This window comes from Rhinolophus sinicus, chromosome 16 (assembly GCF_057876585.1).
Source record: "Rhinolophus sinicus isolate RSI-liver-muscle chromosome 16, RSI-T2T, whole genome shotgun sequence".
NCBI classification, from domain to species: Eukaryota; Metazoa; Chordata; class Mammalia; order Chiroptera; family Rhinolophidae; genus Rhinolophus; species Rhinolophus sinicus.
The window spans coordinates 479,380-498,904 of record NC_142516.1 but is presented as its reverse complement, the minus strand read 5'-3'; the positions used below and the strand labels follow the sequence as shown (position 1 = coordinate 498,904).

Below are 19,525 nucleotides of genomic sequence, written 5' to 3'. Positions count from 1 at the left end.
CCCCCGCCTCACCAGTTTGGGCAGGCTCCTTCTGGAGAAGACGCGGCGTGGGCAGCAGAGGTGCAGGTGGCCGGAGCACCAGCTGCGCATGTTGAGCCACTCGACCGTGCGGGCCGGGGCCGGGCCCTCCTCCCGGTGCAGCAGGATCAGCTGCTTCTGGGCGCGCACCGCAGTGCTCTCCAGCATCCGCTCCAGCTGAGGGACAGCAGAACCCGCGGTCAGGCGGCCTGGAGCCCGACGTGGGCAAGATGGAGGTGAAGGCCAGGTGGGGCTGTGTGCAGAGGCCCCACGTGGGACGCCGCCTTGCAGAGCAGTGGAGGGCAGGGCCTTGGCACCCTGATTCTGTCAGGCTGTGCAGCACTCTGCTTCCCCCGCCCCCAGCTGTGCGCTGGGCTAGGGGAGTGTAACCAGAAGGCAGGGGCGCTTTCTCTAACACTGCCTCTCGGACACACACCTAGACCTCTTCAAATAAAGAATTTTGCACTCTTCCAGGCCACCCCCGTGAAAACCGAGCGAACACGGCCCCCAACGCGGGAGGCACCCTGCGCCCATATGCTCTGTGATGCAGGGACCCTTCCAGGTGGGTGCCCTGAAGACACCCCACCAGCAGCCTGCTAAGTCCAGGCCCTAAGAGCAGCTAGCGGGTGGGGTACTCACAGACAGCAAACTAACAGCCACAAAAACGAGTGAAGTGTTGAGGAAAAAAGGAAACTTCAAAGTGGTAAAAAATAGGGCACTTTTTATATAAAATTTAGACCTGTAAAACAGTGCTGTATACACACATACTAAAAGTGTGAAACAGCCAGAATCTCCAGCTTCACAAGCGGCCATGGGCGGAGGGGGCCATTCCGCTTTGTGCTAAAACCACCAACAAAACGGCAAAATGTTTTTGAAACGTGGACAGCAGGTATATGAGCAGGTGTCAGCACTAATGATCCGTTCTTTCCTGAGTTCGTGAGATATTGCATTCAAAGGAAAAGAAAAAACCGGGATCTGAAGAGAGCCTGGACCTGCCCGCCTGTAGCCCTGGAACCTTGTCTCACCGCACAGCCCCCACCACCGCCTGGCCCCATTTGTCGAAGCTCCGCCCACCACCCAGCCACTCTGCTGAAGCCCCGCCCCAGCCTGGCTCCCTCCCACTGCCCGCCCATCCACTGAAGCCCCACCTATTGCTCATCCCTCCCCCCACAGCCCTCTTGGCCAGCCCACCTCGCCCACTGTGGGCTCCTGCTCGCCCAGACCCACGATGAGGATGCAGTCGGCCTGCCGGATGCAGCGCTGGGTCCACGGTGTGAGCGTGCTGTCCGCCTGGTAGAGCACAATCCGGTGGATGTCCTCCTGTTGCCCCAACCAGCTGCACAGCCGGTACTCGTGGATACTAGAAGGCATGGACAGGGGCATGCAGACAGGGGTGCAGACGGCGGGTTGCATACGGGGGGGGGGGTGCAGACGGGGTTGCAGATGGGGGGTGCAGACGGGGGTGGCAGACGGGGGTGCAGACGGGAGTACAGACAGCGGTACAGACGGGGGTGTGCAGACGGGGGATGCAGACGTGGGGGTGCAGACGGGGGGTGCAAACGGGGGTGTGCAGACGGGTGTGCAGACGGGTACAGATGGGTACAGATGGGGGTGCAGATGGGGACGTGCAGACGTGGGGGTGCAGACGGGGGTACAGACAGGGGTACAGATGGGGGTGAAGACCGGGATGCAGACGGGGGTGTGCAGACGGGGATGTGCAGACTGGGGGTGCAGACAGTGGTGCAGACGGGGGTGTGCAGACTGGGGGTGCAGACGGTGGTGCAGACGCGGGGGTGCAGATAGACGGATACAGATGGGGTGCAGATGGGGGTGCACACAGGGGTGCAAACATGGGGTAAGCAGGTGGGTGTGCAGAGATGGGGTGCCAGCGGTGGTACAGATGGGGGTGCAGACATGGAGGCACAGACAAGAAGCGGGTATGGGCTCCAGGGCACATTGCAAAGCTGTGTTTGGATCCGCTGGGAGCAGGAAACTAGGCCGTTTCCTATGCGGAGGCCAGCATACCTGTCCAGAGCAGCAGAGCCAAGGCGCTGTTTTATGTTGTCACTGGTCAACAGCAGGATGGGGCCTGAAAACAGAACCACCAGTTACGAAAAACTGTCCTGGCAGGCCACCTGCAAGGACAGCGAGGCCTGGCCCCAGAGGCAGCCGCGGGCAGCGGGCAAGAGCGCCCACTCCCTGTCCCAGAAGCCTGCTCTCCCGGAAAGCCATGAGAAGCCTTGCACCTTTGAATAAGGAAATGCCTGTGGCCTGAAGGGGGTGCCTCTGGGCTGGTGAGTCCACATGGTGCAGGGTGGGTGCTGAGCCCCCTGAGCTGGGAGGAATGCACAAGCTCAGTAGCTCCCTACATAGGTACAGGGATGGGGGCCTCTCTGAACCTCAGTCTCCTCATCTACACACAAAGGAGCTGAATCTCTGCAGCATTGAGACTGTGTGTGTTGAAGACAGGGGAATCACAGCATGTAAAATGCCGAATAATGTAAATGCCCAAATCTAGATCAGCGAGGCGGCCGGATTCCAGTGTCATGTCTTTCACCAGGCTTGAGATGCAGCACCTGGCACATGTGCATCTCTGAAATCAGCTTCTTCTCTATACGGTGTTTCACAGCCACTGTACACACAGAGGAGTCAGGGCCTGCTCCACCAGGAGGGTCAGCGTCAGAACCCGTGGAAAGGCCATGGGGGACTCGAGACAGTAGCCAAGAGAGAGCACGCAGTCTGAGAAGGGCCGCCAGCTGAGGACCGGCGCCAGAACCCAGGCTGAAGCAGGAGCATGGGGGTGCTGAGGGCTTCCTTCTCACACCCGCACTTTACCTGACTTTCCCCCAAGGGCGTCTAATTAAAAGATGAGAGATACAGAACCAGTATCTTATCACACTGTGTTTTAATTGGGAACATCTGCTTTCGCAGAGGGACCCATACAAAGGAGCGCCTACAGCGGTGGTGCCCCCTGCGGTATGGCTCTCTGGCTGGACCTGTGTGCACACATAGCTCTGATTTACAGGACAGAAACCTGCTGAGGCAGTGGGGGTTGGGGTGAAGGGTGCCAGTCCTGTCAGGGGGTTGCAGTCCTACTCTAGGGGTCAGGCTGTGCTGGGAGGAGCTACAAGCTCCAGTCGGTCACCCGCACAGGTCTGGACCGCTCAGGGCTGGACTGCCTCACGCGCCTGTGAGGGATGTGCAGTGACACGTCTTGTCCACCTTTTGAACATTCAGGATGTGACGGGATAGGCAGACCATGTCTGGCTACAGGAGCACTGAGGAGCCCAGCCCTGAGGCCCTTAGGGGACACCTGCTGGGCTCTACTGCTCCTCAGTACCTGTCTTCTGCTCTAGGCCTCCTTGGTGGGGGGGCTCTGATGGGGACCTCAGGGAAGTGTGAGCTCCCCAAAGATAGTGCTCTGGTCCCCATGGCATGGGCTACAGCTCCTGCCAATCAGGAACGTGGTGAACAACCCCATCATAGTGGGCGGGCCCAGGGCAGGGAGGAGACACAGGATAACTCATGGATTCTGTGGGGTGCAGCTGAAGCAGGCAGCCACTTTCAGCCTGGCTGCCACACAGCTTCTTTCCCACCCCCTGGAAGCTGGAAGAAACGGAACGACACCTTCAAAGTGCTAGAAGAAAATGACTATCAGCCCAAAATCTTCACTCAGCAGAAACACCCCTCAGAAGTGAAGGCAACCTACACAAATATGGTCACCTGACTTTCGGCAAAGGAGTCCCAGCAATGTGGAGGGCAGAGTTGGTTCTTTCTAAATGTGGGTCTTGGTCACCTGAAGATCGCAGTAGACAAAATGAATCTTGATTCTACCTCATGTCATAACCAAAATCAATGCCAGATGAACTGTGAACTTGAAAGGTGAAACCATAAAGTTTTTAGAAGAACACCTTCATAATTTGGGGGCGGGATGCAATTTGTTCAGTAAAATGCAAAAATCAGTAACAATATAGGAAAAAATTGATAGACTGGTCTACATTAGAATTCAGAACTCCTGTTTGTCAAAAGATAGCATGAAAAGGATAAAAAAGCAAGTCACAGAGAGGGAAAGGTACCTGCAATATTTGCATCCAAAACAAGAACTGTATCCAGATTACAGAGAGAACTCTGCCCATCGACAAGGAAAAGATGGCAACCCAATGAAAGGGGTGGGTAACTTGACAGGAACTTACAGAAGAGGGCATCCTAATGGTCAATAAATAAATAAACTTCTTACTCCCTGGGAAATGCAAATTAAAGCCATAGTGAGATACCATCACAGTAACCAAAACGCTTAAGAGGAAAGACCAACCACGTGACAGCAGGAGAACACACATCCTCAAGTGCACACGGGACACTCTCCAGGACAGACTACATGGAGGGCAACAAAACAAGCCTTAATGACTTCAAAAGCCTCAAATCATACCCGGTATCTTTAGAAATCAACAACTGTGGGAAAACTGGAAAATTCACAAATATGTGGTAATTAAACAACACATGCGTAAACAACCAGCGGGTCAAAGAAGTCACAGGGAAATTAGCAAATACCTTGAGACAAATGAAAATAAAGATACAACATTCCAAAACTTAGGGGAGGCAGCAAAAGGAGTGCTAAGAGGGAACTTTGCAGCTATAAATGTGTACATTAAAAAAAAGATCTCAAATCAACAACCTCACTTTATACCTTCAGTAACTAGAAAAAGAATATCAAACTAAACCCAGAGCTAACAAAAGGAAGGAAAAAATAAAGTTTAGAACAAATAAATAAAAATAAATAAAATAGAGGGGAAAAAAACCAGTAAAGAAAATAAAAGATACCAAAGTTGGTTCTTTGAAAGAATGAACAAAATTGACAAACCTTCAGCTAGATGAATAAAGGAAAAAGAAATTAAAATCACTAAAATCAGAAACAATGGAACATTATCGATTTTACAGAAATAAAAAGGAGTATGAACAATTGTACATAAACAAATTGGAAAATCTAGATTAAATGGGTGAATTCCTAGAAACACAAGACATACAAAGACTGAATCATGAACAGAAAATCTGCATAGACCTATAACTAGTAGGATGATTGAATCGGTAGTAACAATAATAACAACAATAATAATACCAACAAAGAAAAGCCCTGCATGAGACAGCTTCACTGGTGAATTCTATCAACTACTTAAAGAAAAATTAACACCGGTCCTCCTCAAACTCTTCCAAAATACTGACGTGAGGGAACACTTTCTAAGTCATTCCATGGGGCCACCATTACCCTGGTACCAATACTATAAGATAAAGTCACCATGAAAAAATTGCAGACGAATAACCTTTATCAGTATTGATGCAAAAATCCCCAACAAAATAGCAGTTAACCAAATTCAGCAGTATATTAAAAGGATTATATAGTATGACAAAGGGGGATTTGTTCCTGGAATGTAAGGATGGTTCAACAAAGGAAAATCAACCAGTGTAATAAACCACATTCACAGAATGAATGAAAAACAAACCCACGTGATCATCTCAACTGATGCAGAAAAAGCATTTGACAAAATTCAACATCTTTTTATAAAACACTAAACAAAACTACTTATAGAAAGAAACTTCCTCACTACATTAAAGGCCGTACATACAAAACTGAAAGCTAACATCACGCTCAATGGTGACAGCCTGAAAGCTTTCCCCTAAGATCAGGAACAAGGCCGGGATGCCTGCTCTCACCACTGCTATTCAACACGGTACTGGATGTCCTAACCAGAGCAATTTTGCAAGAAAAATAACTAAAAGTCATCAAAATTGGAAAAGAAGTAAAATTTTCTTGATTTGTAGACATGACCTTATATTTAGGAAACCCTGAAGAAGTCCACCAAAAAAACTGTTACAACTAATAAATGAAGTTGCAGGATACAAAACCAACATACAAAAGTCAGTTGTGTTTCTGTACAGTATCAATAAACATGCCAAAAAAGATATTAATAATTCCACTTATAATGCATCAAAGACAGTAAAATACTTAGGGATAAACTTTACCAAGGAAGTGAAAGACTCACCCTGAAAACTATAAACACTGCTGACGGAAATCAAAGCCACAAATAAGTAGAAACACACCCCATGTTCACAGAGTGAAAGACAGTGTTGTGAAGATGTCAGTACCACCCAGAGCAACCTATACATTCAGTGCGATCCCTCTTGGAATCCCAGAGGCAGTTCTTGTTGCAGAAATAGGAAAGCACATCCCAAAGTCCATGTGGGTCTCGAGGGACCTCGAACAGCCCAAACAATCTTGGAAAGAGAAGGTCACACCTGGAGGACTTCCTAGGCGCTGGCACGGGACAGACACGCAGACCACGGACTAGAACCGAGCCCAGAATGAACCGCAGTGTATCACACGAGCTTCAGCAAGAGCGCCAGGACCACCCCGTGGGGAAAGTGGGCAACTGGACATCCAACCTCTAACTAAATGTCACACTTTATACAAAATTAGCCCCCAAACATCATAGATTTAAATGAAAACTACAAACCTTTTGGAAAAACAACAGCTAGGCCCTGGGAAGAAGGGAAGAGCTCTTAGGAAGGGCATTGAAAGCATGACAGGGCCAGCCCAGTGGCTCAGCTGGTTGGAGCGCGTGCTCCTAACCGCCAAGGTCACCGGTTGGATTCCCACATGGGCCAGTGAGCTGCGCTCTCTATAGCTAAGATTGTGACAACAGCTCTCCCTGGAGCTGGGCTGCTGTGAGCAGCCAGAGGTTGGCGTGGACTGCAGCAGGCTGCTCTGTGCTGCCATGGGCTACCATGGGCTGCCATGGGCTGCTGTGTGCTGCCAGGAGCAGCCGTTGGCCAGCGTGAGTGGCCAGCATCCAGCGTGAGCAGCCGGCAGCCGGCGAGAACTTCCGTAAGCTTCTGTGAGAAGCCGACCGACGACTGGCAACCGACTGCCAGAGTTGGAAGGGGGGCACAAGGCTCATAACACCAGCACGGGCCAGGGAGCTGTGTCCTACATGACTAGACTGAGAAACAACGGCTTGAACTGGACTGGGGCGGGGGAGGCGGAAGAAGGGGGAAAAAAAGACAGCATGACCAATAAAAGAAAAAAAATCAATAAGCTGGACTTCATCAAAATTTAAAATTTTTGCCTGTGAAAGACCAGTAAGAGGATGACAAGAAAAACGGACACTGGAACAAAACATTTGCAAACCACACGCCCAATGAGAGACTAGCATCCAGACTATACAAAGAATTCTCAAAACTCAACAGTGAGAAAACAAACACAAGACGTGAACAGACATTTCACCAGAGCGGAGACTGCGGTGGCACGAGCAGGAACGGCCCTGAGTAGCACCAGCCCGAGACATGCAAGTGGGAGCCACAATGTGCCCAGCACCTGGAGCAGCTGGGATGAGCATCAGCGACAAGACAGGACGTGGAGGAACGGCACCACTGCCGCACACTGCTGGGCACGTGACCTGGTGCGGCCACTCTGGAGACTGGTTCTCCTAAGGCTGAGTGTGCACTCCTGGACATTTCTGCCAGAGGAATGGAAACGCAGGTGTACACAAAACCCTTACAGCACGCTCGCGGAGCTCTGTAAGCCCAGCCTGCAAACAAGCAAATGACTTTGAGCAGGCGGATGGGTGAAGAAGTGTGGACGCCCAGACAGTGGGTGTCCCTCAGCAGAAGGACACACTGCTGCCACACGGCATCACCCAGGAAAGGCAGCCTCAAAAGGCCACATACTGTTGGTTCTACTTTTATGACGCTTTTGGAATGACAAGAGTGGAGAACAGCTCCTGTCACCAGAGTACAGGTACTGGGGGCAGCTCTGCCAGGCGGCAGGTCCGACCTGATGGGCAGTTTCAGCCCGGTGGGGCTGGCGGCTGCAGGAACCTACACCGGAGTCACAACAGCACAGAGCACACACACGTGCACACACATGCACACACACGTACACATGCACATACGTACATGTGCACACATGCATACGCACACAAGTGCACAACACGTGCACACACATGCACACACACACACATGAACACATAGACACGTACACGTACACATGAAAACCAGTGATGCCTGCAGAAGGCATATGGACTGTATAAGTACCAGCTTCCTGTCTGGATGCTATAGTCACATAACCAGGGCAGAGGTACATGGAGCTACTATTTTTGCAATTTCCTCTGAATCTGTAATTTCAAAACAAAGTATTTTTTAAAAAGGGAATACGCACAATTGTCACCCCAATAAAGTTTAATTCCAAAAAAAAACAAAGGAATGAACTTTCATGAGGCCACATATCTCCACTGCGCTTGAATTTGCTCTGGACGCACGCAGGGCAGTGTGGCCCGGACAATGGAGAAGCAATGGAATTCTCCACATCTGGAATATTTGTTACAAAGCCAAGATCAAGGCTAAGGGCAATTTGTGCTTTCTGCGTTTTAAAACTTCATTTTGAGAATAACTTCAAATACTAAATATTTACGGTATTATCTTTCAATCTTATGACTTGTTTTTATTGTGCATTTATTTAATGCTTTCTGTTACTAAATGTCTGTATCAGGTAGAGAGCATTTTCACAGGTATTAAAACATATGCTCTGATGGTTAGATGGCTCAGTTGGTTAGAGTGTGAGCTCTGAACAACAGGGCTGCCGGTTTGGTTCCCACATGGGCCAGTGAGCTGCGCCCTCCACAACTAGATTGAAAACAACAAGGTGCAGCTGAGCTGCCAGAGGGGTGGCCGGATGGCTCAGTTGGTTAGAGTGCAAGCTCTCAACAACAATGTTGTTGGTTCAATTCCCACATGGGATGGTGGGCTGCGCCCTCTGCAACTAAAGATTGAAAACAGTAAATGGACTTGGAGCTGAGCTGCGCCCTCCACAACTAGATTGAAGGACAACTTGGAGCTGATGGGCCCTGGAGAAACACACTGTTCCCTAATATTTCCCAATTAAAACAACAAAAAAGAAATTAAAACAAAAAAGTGAACTCACCTGTTTTTTGTTTTGTGTTTTTCCCCCCTTTCTTCCGCCTCCCCCGCACTACGGTTCAAGCCGTTGTTTCTCAGTCTAGTTGTGTAGGACACAGCTCCCTGGCCCATGCTGGTGTTATGAGCCTTGTGATCTCCCCCTCCCCCACTGAGGCAGTCGGTCAATGGTCGGCCACTCATGCTGGCCACCGGCCGCTCATGGTGGCCCACGGCAGCCCAGCTCCAGGGAGAGCTGTTATTCACAAGCTTAGCTGTAGAGGGCGCAGCTCACTGGCCCATATGGGAATCGAACCGGTGACCTCGGGCATTAGGAGCACGGCACTAGGACCACCTGAGCCACCGCCCAGCCCAGAACTCACCTGTTTTAAAACAGATGAACAAACATATGCTCTTATCACAAACACGTTTTCATAACAGTAATGTCGTATTCATTGAGTTCACTATTACATCATTTTTATGTGACATGGATTTGTTTTTTAGATAGTTTATTAGAGGCAACTCCCAAGCAGGAGGGGGTCCCTAATGGGGGTGATTTTTTTTTTTTTAATTTAAGGAGGGCGCAGCTCACAGTGGCCCATGCAGGGGGATCGAACTGGCAACCTTGGTGTTATCAGCACCACATTCTAATCAACTGAGCTAACCAGCTGCCCCCGTTATTACATCATTTTTAAAGATAACCTGAAACTCAGTACAACCCTAGCACAGAAAACTATCATCATGGTCATTCACAATTGTATACAAACGTATAGTGTTAGAAATAGTGAATACTTTATGACTGGGGGAACCCCTATGAGTTCTCAGGAATTTCAGTTTCTTACTTCTGAATCCCAAAGTTGCACAGCTTCCAAGACTTTGGATGCTACCCGACCCCGACTGAGGGCGCTTCCCATGCAGCGTCTGTGTCAAGTGCTGCAGCAGCGGGCACGTGCCCCCCGCAGGCCAGAACCCACGCTAGGTTCCAGGGGTTTCAGGTCTCTGCCCCCCGGGGCCCCTGCACTCAGGGAGGCACTAACCATCTCGGAGGAGCTGCCTATGATGTGACTTACCACAGGCCCATGAAGACGCCTAATGGACAGTCCCCGCTCCAGGAGCCCCCAGGGTTTAGCTGAGAGGGTGGCACAGGAACCCAGAGGGACCCAGAGGCTGGGCTCACCGATAGCGCTGAGGGCATGCTTGAGCTCCAGGGCAAAGGCGGTGAGGGGCACGTCCTCCGACACGGGCATGACGGCCACCGTGGACAGGTTGCTGGCAGGGTTTCCCGAGTCCCACTTGCTGCTGGCAGAGTGTAGCCCAAACTGGTGACCTGAGAAGCACAGGGTCATGTGTTGGCCTGAGGGGGTCAGGCTGCTGCTGTGACAATTTCTGGGCGTCTCTGGATGACAGCACGGCACAAGCAGCTCAGGGACGAGAGCAGCGGGCCCGGGTCTCCATACGCAGCACTACTCCCAGAACCCACTGCCACCACCCTGCCTGTCCTGCCAACCACACTGCGTCGCCTTGCACTTCACACAGCAGGACTGAGGTCCCACGGAGCGGGAGGCGAGACGACAGGTGTGGCACAGGGAAAGGAGCAAAATGCAGGGAAATTCAACTCCTGAGAAAGTCCTGCCCAGTGAGGACTTGACCTCCTAGATGTTTTCACCACTCGCTCTACAAACAGACGCACACACAGCTACTGTCCCGGACCCCAGAGGGAGGACAGAGTGACCCTCAGGAGTTCACGGCTGGATCCGGGAACAGAGGCCTGAGCCTGAGGGATCGTCCGTGCAGGCAGAGCCTCCGTCCCTGAGACACGGGCTGCCCAGGGAGCCTTGGGAGGTCGGGACGGAGGCCGCAGACATGGCACACACTGATCCCTTAGCCTCCGTCAGAGGGTGGCTGGCACATTATTTCCAACAACCAAGTCCGTTCTCGGGGGGTGGCATCTCCTGTTCCTACCCCTCCTGCTGGCTATACCCCAGCCAGACCCCAGTCTCCTGCACAGACCCTCCCAACCCGAGGGCACATCTGTCCACTCTTGCCACCTCGCCCCTGGAGGAGCGGCACTTCCTGAGTACATAGTCTGAGCCAGGAGCCAGAGTGGGCAGCCCTGGGCAGCAGACAAAGGAGGCTGATGAGAGCTAAGCTGGGGGCTGGCAAAGCCAGGTGGGCACCGTGCACTGGCTGCTGGCCGCACACAGGGCAACACTTTTCTCTGCTTTCCTACAGCTCCTCCTTGGGGATCCCCTTGCTCACTATCTTTCCCTGTGACCTCCGATGTCAGAACCCTCCATGTGAGGAAGAACCTGGGTTCTTAGCCTTCAGGACAGGCATGTGAGAGGCTCTGGTTCTGGCCAAGGGGCAGGCACATCCCACCGCTGCCACCACTCACAAGGACGCAGCTCCCAGGAGATGCAGAGGGACACAGAGAGAAGGGCGGACTGCTAGGGACCTCGACTCTGGGAAGACCAGCCGTCTAATGCCACAGAAGCAGCAGTGGCCCATCTCTCGCCCCACTGGGTGCCGCCTCTGGGGAGGCTTTCTAGGGTCCCCAAGCACTAAGCAAACACCAGCTCCCTACCTGCCTGGGATTGCAGACATGGGATGGAGGCCCCAACTCTCCACGCCCTGCACTAACAAGCAGAGGTGGCACCCCCTAACTAGAGTGGGAGAGATCACAGAGAAAGGGGAGGTGGAGGACGGAATCCTCTAAACCTAGTATGACGTCCTGGGCTCACCCCCAAGCAGCCCGAAACTGGCCAGAATCGCACACAGAGGCTCTGGGAACAGATGGCAGGCTGCCTTCTCACTGGCTCTGGGTGCACAAGTGGGCAGACCAGGGTAATACTGCAAAGGCCTTGAGAATTTGAATGTGAATTCAAACACAGCCCAGGAAAGAGTGCCAGGAAATGCCTGTGTATGTAAGCGCACTGAGCATCTACTCACACAGAAGACTTAGTTGGCTAGTGTGGTCTCAGAACACTCAAAATACAGGACACAATCTGAAATTACCAGGCTTACCAAGAGCCAGGAGAATCTCACCTAGAATGAGAAAAGCCATCAGCAGACGAAAAAGACGTGTCACAGAATTTGGAATTACTTGACAAGGACAATAAAGCTCTGACCATAACCAGATAGAAACAGTGATCATGAACAGTCTTGAAACAGGTGCAGAAATAGAATAACTTAAATTTAAAAACTGGATGGGCTGAAGAGATAAAGAAAAAGCCAATGACCTTGAAGACAGAGCGAGAGAAACTATTCGACCTGAACACCAGAGGGAGGAAAAAAGGTTAAAAACTGTTCAGTGCCCCAGAACCCTTTGGGAAAATAGCAAACGGTCTGACATTTGCATCACTGGAATCCCAGGAGAGCACGAAAAAGACAGGGCTGGAGAATATTTGAAGGAAAAAAGGCTGAAAACTTCCCTAGACTCACAAAGATGAGTAAAACCCAATAGGATAAACCCCAAGAAATTCAGGCCCAGACTCCAAATCAGACTTCCTCTACAAACTGAAGACAAAGCCAAATCTTGACTCCAGCCAGAAATGCTGCTCCCCCTGCTGTGACAGTCAGATGTCTGCTCCCTAGCCAGCAGCACGGGGGCCAGAGTAGGGGCACAGTTTGCTAAGGTGCTGACATGAAAGGACTATCCACCCAGGCCTGCAGAAAATATCCTTGGGGCTGGGCTGCAGGGGAGGCAAAGACAGGTTCAGATGAAGGGGACTTAAGACCTGCTCTTAGATAACTATCATTAAAGGAGCTTCTTCAGAGAAGGGAAGTGATACCAGCAGGAGGCCTGGGACACCACCGTGACAGAGGAGTGACAGAGACAGAAATGTCACAATCTCCCCAAGCTTTGCAAAAGTCCTAACACTGCATGGGGGCTTTTCAATGTAGGCAGAGGTAACATTTACCAGCTACAGCATAAGGGGGAAGAGTGAAGTGACTGAACAGTGACAAGGTGTCCACACTGTGTTGGCATGAGACCGGGAGAGGTGAAGCACAGGTACTGCAGTCCCTGGAATCACTACTAAAAGTACTATACAAAGAGATGCATGTGAAAGGACCCACAGTTGGTTAGTGAAGACAGAACACTCCAGTGACTCAGAAGAAGATCAGAAAGAGTAATCAGAGTAATGTACGAAAGGGGGAGAATAGTAAACATAATAAAATGGGACATAAATCCTAACATATGAAAAATTACGTTAAATGTAAATGGTCTAAACACAAATAAAAAGACATAGATTGTCAGAAGGGTGACAAAAACATGAACCAACTTTATGATTTCTACAGGAAACTCGCTTCAAACAGAACCATATAGGTTGGTTAAAAGCAAAAGGAGAAAAGGTGTACCACGTGTTGAACAGTGTCTCCCCGAAATTCATGTCCCCCCAGAACCTCAGAGTGTGGCCTCATTTGGAAACGGTCCCTGTAGACATGATTAGCTGAGTCCCACTAGAGCAGGGCTGGCACCCGCCATACTCTGCTGCCTCCACAGGGCACGTCCGTGCACCTGTCCTTTCCTTCCACATTCAGTACTTCCGAGTCCCACTGTGACAAAACAGAGATCCCTTCCTTCCCTCTGGTAGCTGACGTGTGGGTGCAGGAGACAGACAACAGATGGCTAGCTAGGGAGACATGCGATGCGTCAAGTGGCTGCCCACGTGGGGACAAATGAAGCTCAGGAGGGGAACTGAGAGCACGGGGGTGCACTGGGCTCAGGGAGGTGCTGACGAGGTGGCTTGGGGAAGAGGGGTATCAGCCTCTGCAGAGAGGACAGCAGGTCTAAGCAGGAGCAGGTGGTCACTGAACAGCAAGGTGGCTGGAGTCAATGCTGTTGACCAGGAGAAATGCAGAAGGTGGGGCTCCAGGTTTGGTGGGCGGGGCTCTGGGAGGCTATGAATGAGGCTCCCAGTGGGTGGGCGGGGCTCCAGGTTTGGTGGGCGGGGCTCTGGGGCTGAGAATGAGACTCCCAGAGGGGTGGGCAGGACTCCAGGTTTGGTGGGCGGAGCACCCAGGCGCCAGGCCAGGGGACACACCTGTAGCAGTTCCCTGCTGGAGGCTGCCCAGGATCTTCTCACCCAAGAGATGAATCAGCCGAGTCACAACCTGGGGGCAGAGAAAGAACAGACCCCAAATCACATATTTTAAACTGAGAAGCAAAGTATGTTGGGTCCACGGTTTCAAAAATGCCATGGCTGTAAAATGCTCCGGGCCAGTGGTCTGGTCGCCACAAGTGGGACCTGGCTTCATGGGAAGAAGGGTCACCTGAATGGGGTGGGTGGGCAGCGGGAAGGTTTGAGGGACACGTGCCCTGCAACCTTGGCCGACCAGCCTGTCCTCTGACTTCCAGGGCAGGAAACACGCAGACGAACCTGGGGAAGCCAGACGCTGGTTGCAGACAGGTGACGGGCAGGCCAGAGCCCTGCACTTGTCGCAAGCCCCTGAGCACATGTGACTGGGCGGACACGGGCTGGTACTACCTGACATCCGGGAAGCCTGACATTGTCAATGAAACCCAAGTGAAACCCAAGTCACCTAGGAAAGCAAGCTGAATGCTCTGAGGACGTCATCTGGATACTGCTTCTTGAGGCTAACGCGGCTTCCCTCCCTGCCGCCTGCCTCCCCAGGCCCAGCCTCCAGTTTGCGTCCTGCCAGTCTACAGTGGGAGTCCGGGGCCGACTCTGGAAGGAGCTGGCTGAGACCTTATGCTCCGGTAGGCGGCGTCCGCCCAGCCCACTGGCCAAACCTCCACCTGCAACTAAGTCTGAGATCCTTTCTTACCCCCAGGGTGCTGGAATCGGAGACCCATGGGAGATACAAGTGAAACTGCCCAAATTTTAGGATGTGAGACAAAAAATAGTTTGAGCAGAGTGGTCCAAAACAGAAACTAAAAAGGAGCCTGCTTCATATACAACTAAGCTAGCATCAAACTGTTGACTGGAGCTAAATTAAAAAAACACATTTAATTATGGGAAATGTCGCACATCCACAAGGGCAGAGAGAACGCAGTGAGCCGCCCCTGCTGTCACCCCGCTCCAGTCGTCTTATTTCACACATGTCCACAAAAGCTTTGAGGCCAACCCCAAACACAGCACTTTAGGCACTAACATTTGAACTCGTCTCTATAAGAGAGAAGAACGTTAAACCTAATTTAAAAAGAGGTCAATTCTACTTTGAAAACAGTTCAAAATAGGCCAATGAACATACAAAAAGTGCACATCTCTACTCATCAGGGAAACACAAATTCAAACCACAATGGGACCTGTTTCCTACCAGCACGGCAGCTAACATCCACCCAAGGGGCTGACCACCTGAGTGTCAGCAATGGTACAGACTGGGGCTGTGCTGCAAGGACCTCGGCACAGCCAGGTGGGGTAGCTGGTGGGCAGGTGCTTAAAAAGTTAAACACAGTCTCCCCCATGGCCCAGCAGTCCCCTTCCCAGGTTACTAACAAGAACCATGAAAACACTGGCACGAGAGATCCCTCTGGGCAGCCTCAGACCGAAACACCCACTCGGAGAACTGGGCGACCAAAGGCTCTGTGCAGCACAGCCTGGCACAAAGGAATGTGCCAGCACCACGCACAGCAGCAGGGCCCTCAGTGCCGTCCGCCCGAGCAGGAGCCCTGCTCCCACCCACGGCAAACTCCTCTGTGTCTGGTGTGGGTGCAGCCTCCAGACTCACAGTGCCAGGTGGGTTTCACTGTCTGGGTCCCTGTGCCACGCATGGCTCCTGCTGGCACCCAGCCCACCTGCCCGAGGCCTTTGTCCTCCTCTGAAACCAGGAGACCTGTCTTCACAGGTTGTTTCAGCCTGGGCCTCACCCCAGCGCTGGGCCAGGACACAGCCCCTGCCTGGTAACGGCGGAGCCCCAGGGTGGCGGCCCAGCTCCCGACGCAGCCCGGGTCCGGAGGCCTCACCTGTGGGTACCGGCGCTTGATGGACGTTAGGGCCCCCGTGGGAAGCTTGGCCAGCTCCGAGTCCCGAACGGCGTGCACTGTGGTCGCCCGGGGCTGCTGGGTGAGTGTCTCCACCTGATGAGGAGTGTGGGGTGCTGGGACCACACTGCTCACACCTGCCACTCCTGCACCCCAACTGGCAGGCAGAGCACATGGCCGTGCTTCCCAAAAGTGAGGTGCAAGCAAAAAGTGGGAGAAGGGGCTCACCCAGCACCCTGAGCCAGGGCAGGCAAAGGGCAGGCGGTCAGCAGTACCCAACCTGCCAGAGGCCCAGGGGGCCCTAGCACCCCCAGAGAGGCCACCCCGTGAATCACCGGGAAGAGGCCAGCTGTCCCCCAAGTAGGGCCTCATCCCACACAAGGTCTCGAAGGAACCACCTGGTCTCACAGTCCCTGGCCGTGGGCGCTCCTGGGCCTGCACAGCCCCCACCCCTGCTCCCTGGAGACCTCTGACCCGAGGCTAGCCCATGCCGAGCGCTGCAGCCCAGGCCTGCAACTGAGGGCAGCCCTACCACACCGATGAGGTCTCCGCGGCCGTACTCCCCGGCCAGGTGCTTTTTGAGGTCATCCTTCCGGATCACAGAGCGCAGCCGGCCACTGAGGACGATGTAGGTGCAGTCCGACTTGTCCCCCTGCCTGTGGGGACAGGGGCGCTGGGAGCGGGCAGGGCACCAGCCAGGAGCCTCAGCCACCCAGCACAGCAAAACAACGGAAAATAGTCTTCTCACTACAGTTCTTTGTTTTGGAAAATATAGTTACTTTCCATTAAAAAATATGGGTGCTAACATGTAAAGGGCTTATGGTGATTTTAAGATAAATAAATACTTGACATGTTCTTGTTTGAGCGCCGTAAAAACTGGCAGCTATAAAGTAGGCCTGAGGCAGCTGCCTTCCTGACAAGCAAGGAGCCACAGGGAGCACGTGGCACTGTGGCACCTTCACAAATGCTGCTGGGACGTTGCCGGCGGGGCCATTTAAGGGACAGTGTGGATGTGCGTGGACTGGCGTGTAAAGACGCCATTGAAATGGTGCGTCTGAGGGTGTCGCGTGAGGACAGAACCCTGGATCCCAGGAGTGCTTCTGCGGGAAGCTCGGGGCCCCACCCCACGGCGCGCACGCGCCTGGGGCCCCACCTGTACACTGCGCGCCCGGCCTCCACCTCCATCCAGTCCAGGGCAAAGTCCATCTGCCGCACGAAGGGCGACATCCGCGTCACCACCGTGTGTGCGACGCCCAGGACGACGGTCGGCTGCTTCCGCATGATCCTGCCGAGCCAGGTCAGAGCCATTCGAGCCCGTGAGCTCTGCCCCTTCTCCCCAGGCAGCAGGACCTGCACCCCGCTTATCAAACCACGACGCCCACGAAGCAGGGAGGTGGAGCCCAGCCAGGGGCTGGGACGCTCGCACTCCATCAGCCCCGGCGCCTGCAGCTTGTGCGTCCCAGCGGCCCTGGGCGCCCATGGAACCCCCTCCCGGCTGCTGCCCATCCAGTGATGTCCCCAGAGCACAGGCCACATGAGGCCCGTCCAGCGTGAGTGTCAGAATCCCTGCCCCATGATGGGCCATGAAGACAAGGTGGGGGGGCGCGGCTGGCCTGTGGGCAGAGACCACGGCCCAGCGCTGGAAAGGTGGGGGTGGACCCCAGGGCCAGGGAAGTCGCTGGTGGGCTGTGACACGGGCACGACTGACTGCCTCCCTGGTCCCCATGTGCCAACAGGCTGCTGAGGGTGAGGGCAGAGAAGGGCACCCCACTCAAGGATGGAGGCTTCCGGAAAGGAGCTAACGACTGCGAGACTCAGCACAAGCATTGAGCCAATGGGCTTACTAAGGTCACTAAGGTGACAAAAGTGTGAGCAGAAGCAAACGGGGGACCTGAAGCTCTGCTCGGCACGCAGACGTGAATCCCAGGGGAGCACCCAGTGGCGGCCGGCAGAGCAGCCAGAGCTCAGGAGGGAGGTTTCTGGGAGACGTGAATTTGGTGCATAAAACCCCAGGTGGCAGGAGGCCCTTCAGGGCATCAGTTGGGCAATGTCTGCAGGGTGGGAGCTGCCCACCAAGGACTTATGCTGTGAGCACAACAGTCCCACACAAACATGACATGTGATGTGACAAAAACACACATGGAAACACAGACATACAGACACACACACACACACAAGGACACGCATATGGACACATACACACACACAAGGAAACACACATGGAAACAGACACACACACAAGGACACACACACACAGGGACTGGGCCTGCCCCACAGGCCGCTCCCACATCTGGGCTGCAGAGGCTGGCGGGGCTACGTGGGGCCCAGGAGAAGGAGCCGCATGCGAGTTCCAAGGCCGTCCACCTGCCCTCTCTCGGGCCTGGACCCCGGCCCCCCGCCCGTACCCGGCAGTGGTAGAGACGGACTCACTCGTAGAAGTGCGCCTTGGAGATGGACAGGAAGCAGCAGTCCCTGTTGGCCTTGATGGTGAAGATGAGGGGTTCCCCGGTGAGCACGGCCAGCTGGCCCACCATCTCCCCAGGGCGCGTGACAAACAGGCAGCTGTCTTCGTGGCTGTCGACCTTCCGCTGGTACACGTGCAGCAGCCCGGACACCACAAACAGGATGTTCACGTCCTGGCAGAAGGGGCATGGCCTCGGTCAGGCCTATGTGCGCTCACAGCTGGGAGCACTCAGCACTGTCCCTCCCGCTTTCGTCACTTCATCCACGTCACAGGAGATTAGCTTCAGGAGGCTCCAGGCAGGGAGCCCCGCCTCGAATGCACACACTGCCCATCCTGCCTCCTTAACAAACATGTGACGTGACCACTCTCCCTCCAAAGGGGCCACAGGCCCGAGTCCCTGAGACTCTCCCTCCCCCCCAACATCACATGTGTCTCAGGTCCAATCTAAGCACATACGCCCGCCCATGAAGGCGCTCTGGTGCCAGCCCCGACTTCTCTGTCTATTGAAGGACCTCGCTCCCATCAGAGCAGCTCTGTGGTCTGAGCAGGAAAGGATCGGGTGATGGACTACAAAGGGCCGAGGTCTGGGGTCAGGGGCAGGCAGAGGCCAGCTCCTGCTCCAGCCACAGCCTCTGAAGGCAGCTGGGGGCTCAGAGTGGGGCACAGGGCTTTCCCGAGCACAGCCCAGGCTGCCGGGAGCAGGAAGGCCGCTGGCAGTCTGCGTCCTCTGAGGAAAAGAAAAAGCCTTCCCTTCCTCTGAGGAGAAGACAAAAGAAAAGAGCAAGGGAAGCCGATGCCTGTAGCAGGGTCTCAGGGCCCACAGGCTCCAGCCGCCTGCACGCGGCTCGGCACAGTGGCAGCAGCTGAGGTCACAGGAGCGCCCCGCGCAGAGTGTGCTCCCCCAGCAAGAAGGACGCTCTCACCGAGGCCGCCGTAAAAGCAGCAGACGCACAGAACGCCTTCTCCACACGCGTGCAGGGACAGAAAACGCAGATATCATGGAGACAGAGCCTGGAGCCGCCAGCCGCTGGGAAGGCAGGGTCTCTGCTGCCCAGCACAGAGGCTCTCAGACTCAGAAACTAGGCCGTGTACATGAAAGAACTGCTTTCCTTCTGTGTGTGGGTGTGAGGACTGAGAACAGAAAATGCTTTTCT

At 53.7% G+C, this 19,525-nt stretch overlaps 1 protein-coding gene across 7 annotated transcripts in view; it reads right to left on the bottom strand.

Annotated features, from left to right (window-relative positions):
- The window catches only part of PNPLA7 (patatin like domain 7, lysophospholipase), a 67,267-nt gene that overhangs the window by 13,889 nt on the left and 33,853 nt on the right, over window positions 1–19,525 (bottom strand). For all 7 annotated transcript variants that reach the window (XM_074331436.2, XM_074331437.2, XM_074331433.2 and 4 more), the window contains 9 exons: window positions 18,338–18,543; window positions 17,061–17,192; window positions 16,440–16,563; window positions 15,890–16,003; window positions 14,007–14,076; window positions 10,139–10,288; window positions 2,044–2,107; window positions 1,210–1,378; window positions 13–195 (listed from right to left, as the gene is read on the bottom strand). In XM_074331436.2, coding sequence (XP_074187537.2) covers window positions 13–195; window positions 1,210–1,378; window positions 2,044–2,107; window positions 10,139–10,288; window positions 14,007–14,076; window positions 15,890–16,003; window positions 16,440–16,563; window positions 17,061–17,192; window positions 18,338–18,543 — 1,212 coding nt within the window. The remainder of the gene's footprint in view (window positions 1–12; window positions 196–1,209; window positions 1,379–2,043; window positions 2,108–10,138; window positions 10,289–14,006; window positions 14,077–15,889; window positions 16,004–16,439; window positions 16,564–17,060; window positions 17,193–18,337; window positions 18,544–19,525) is intronic.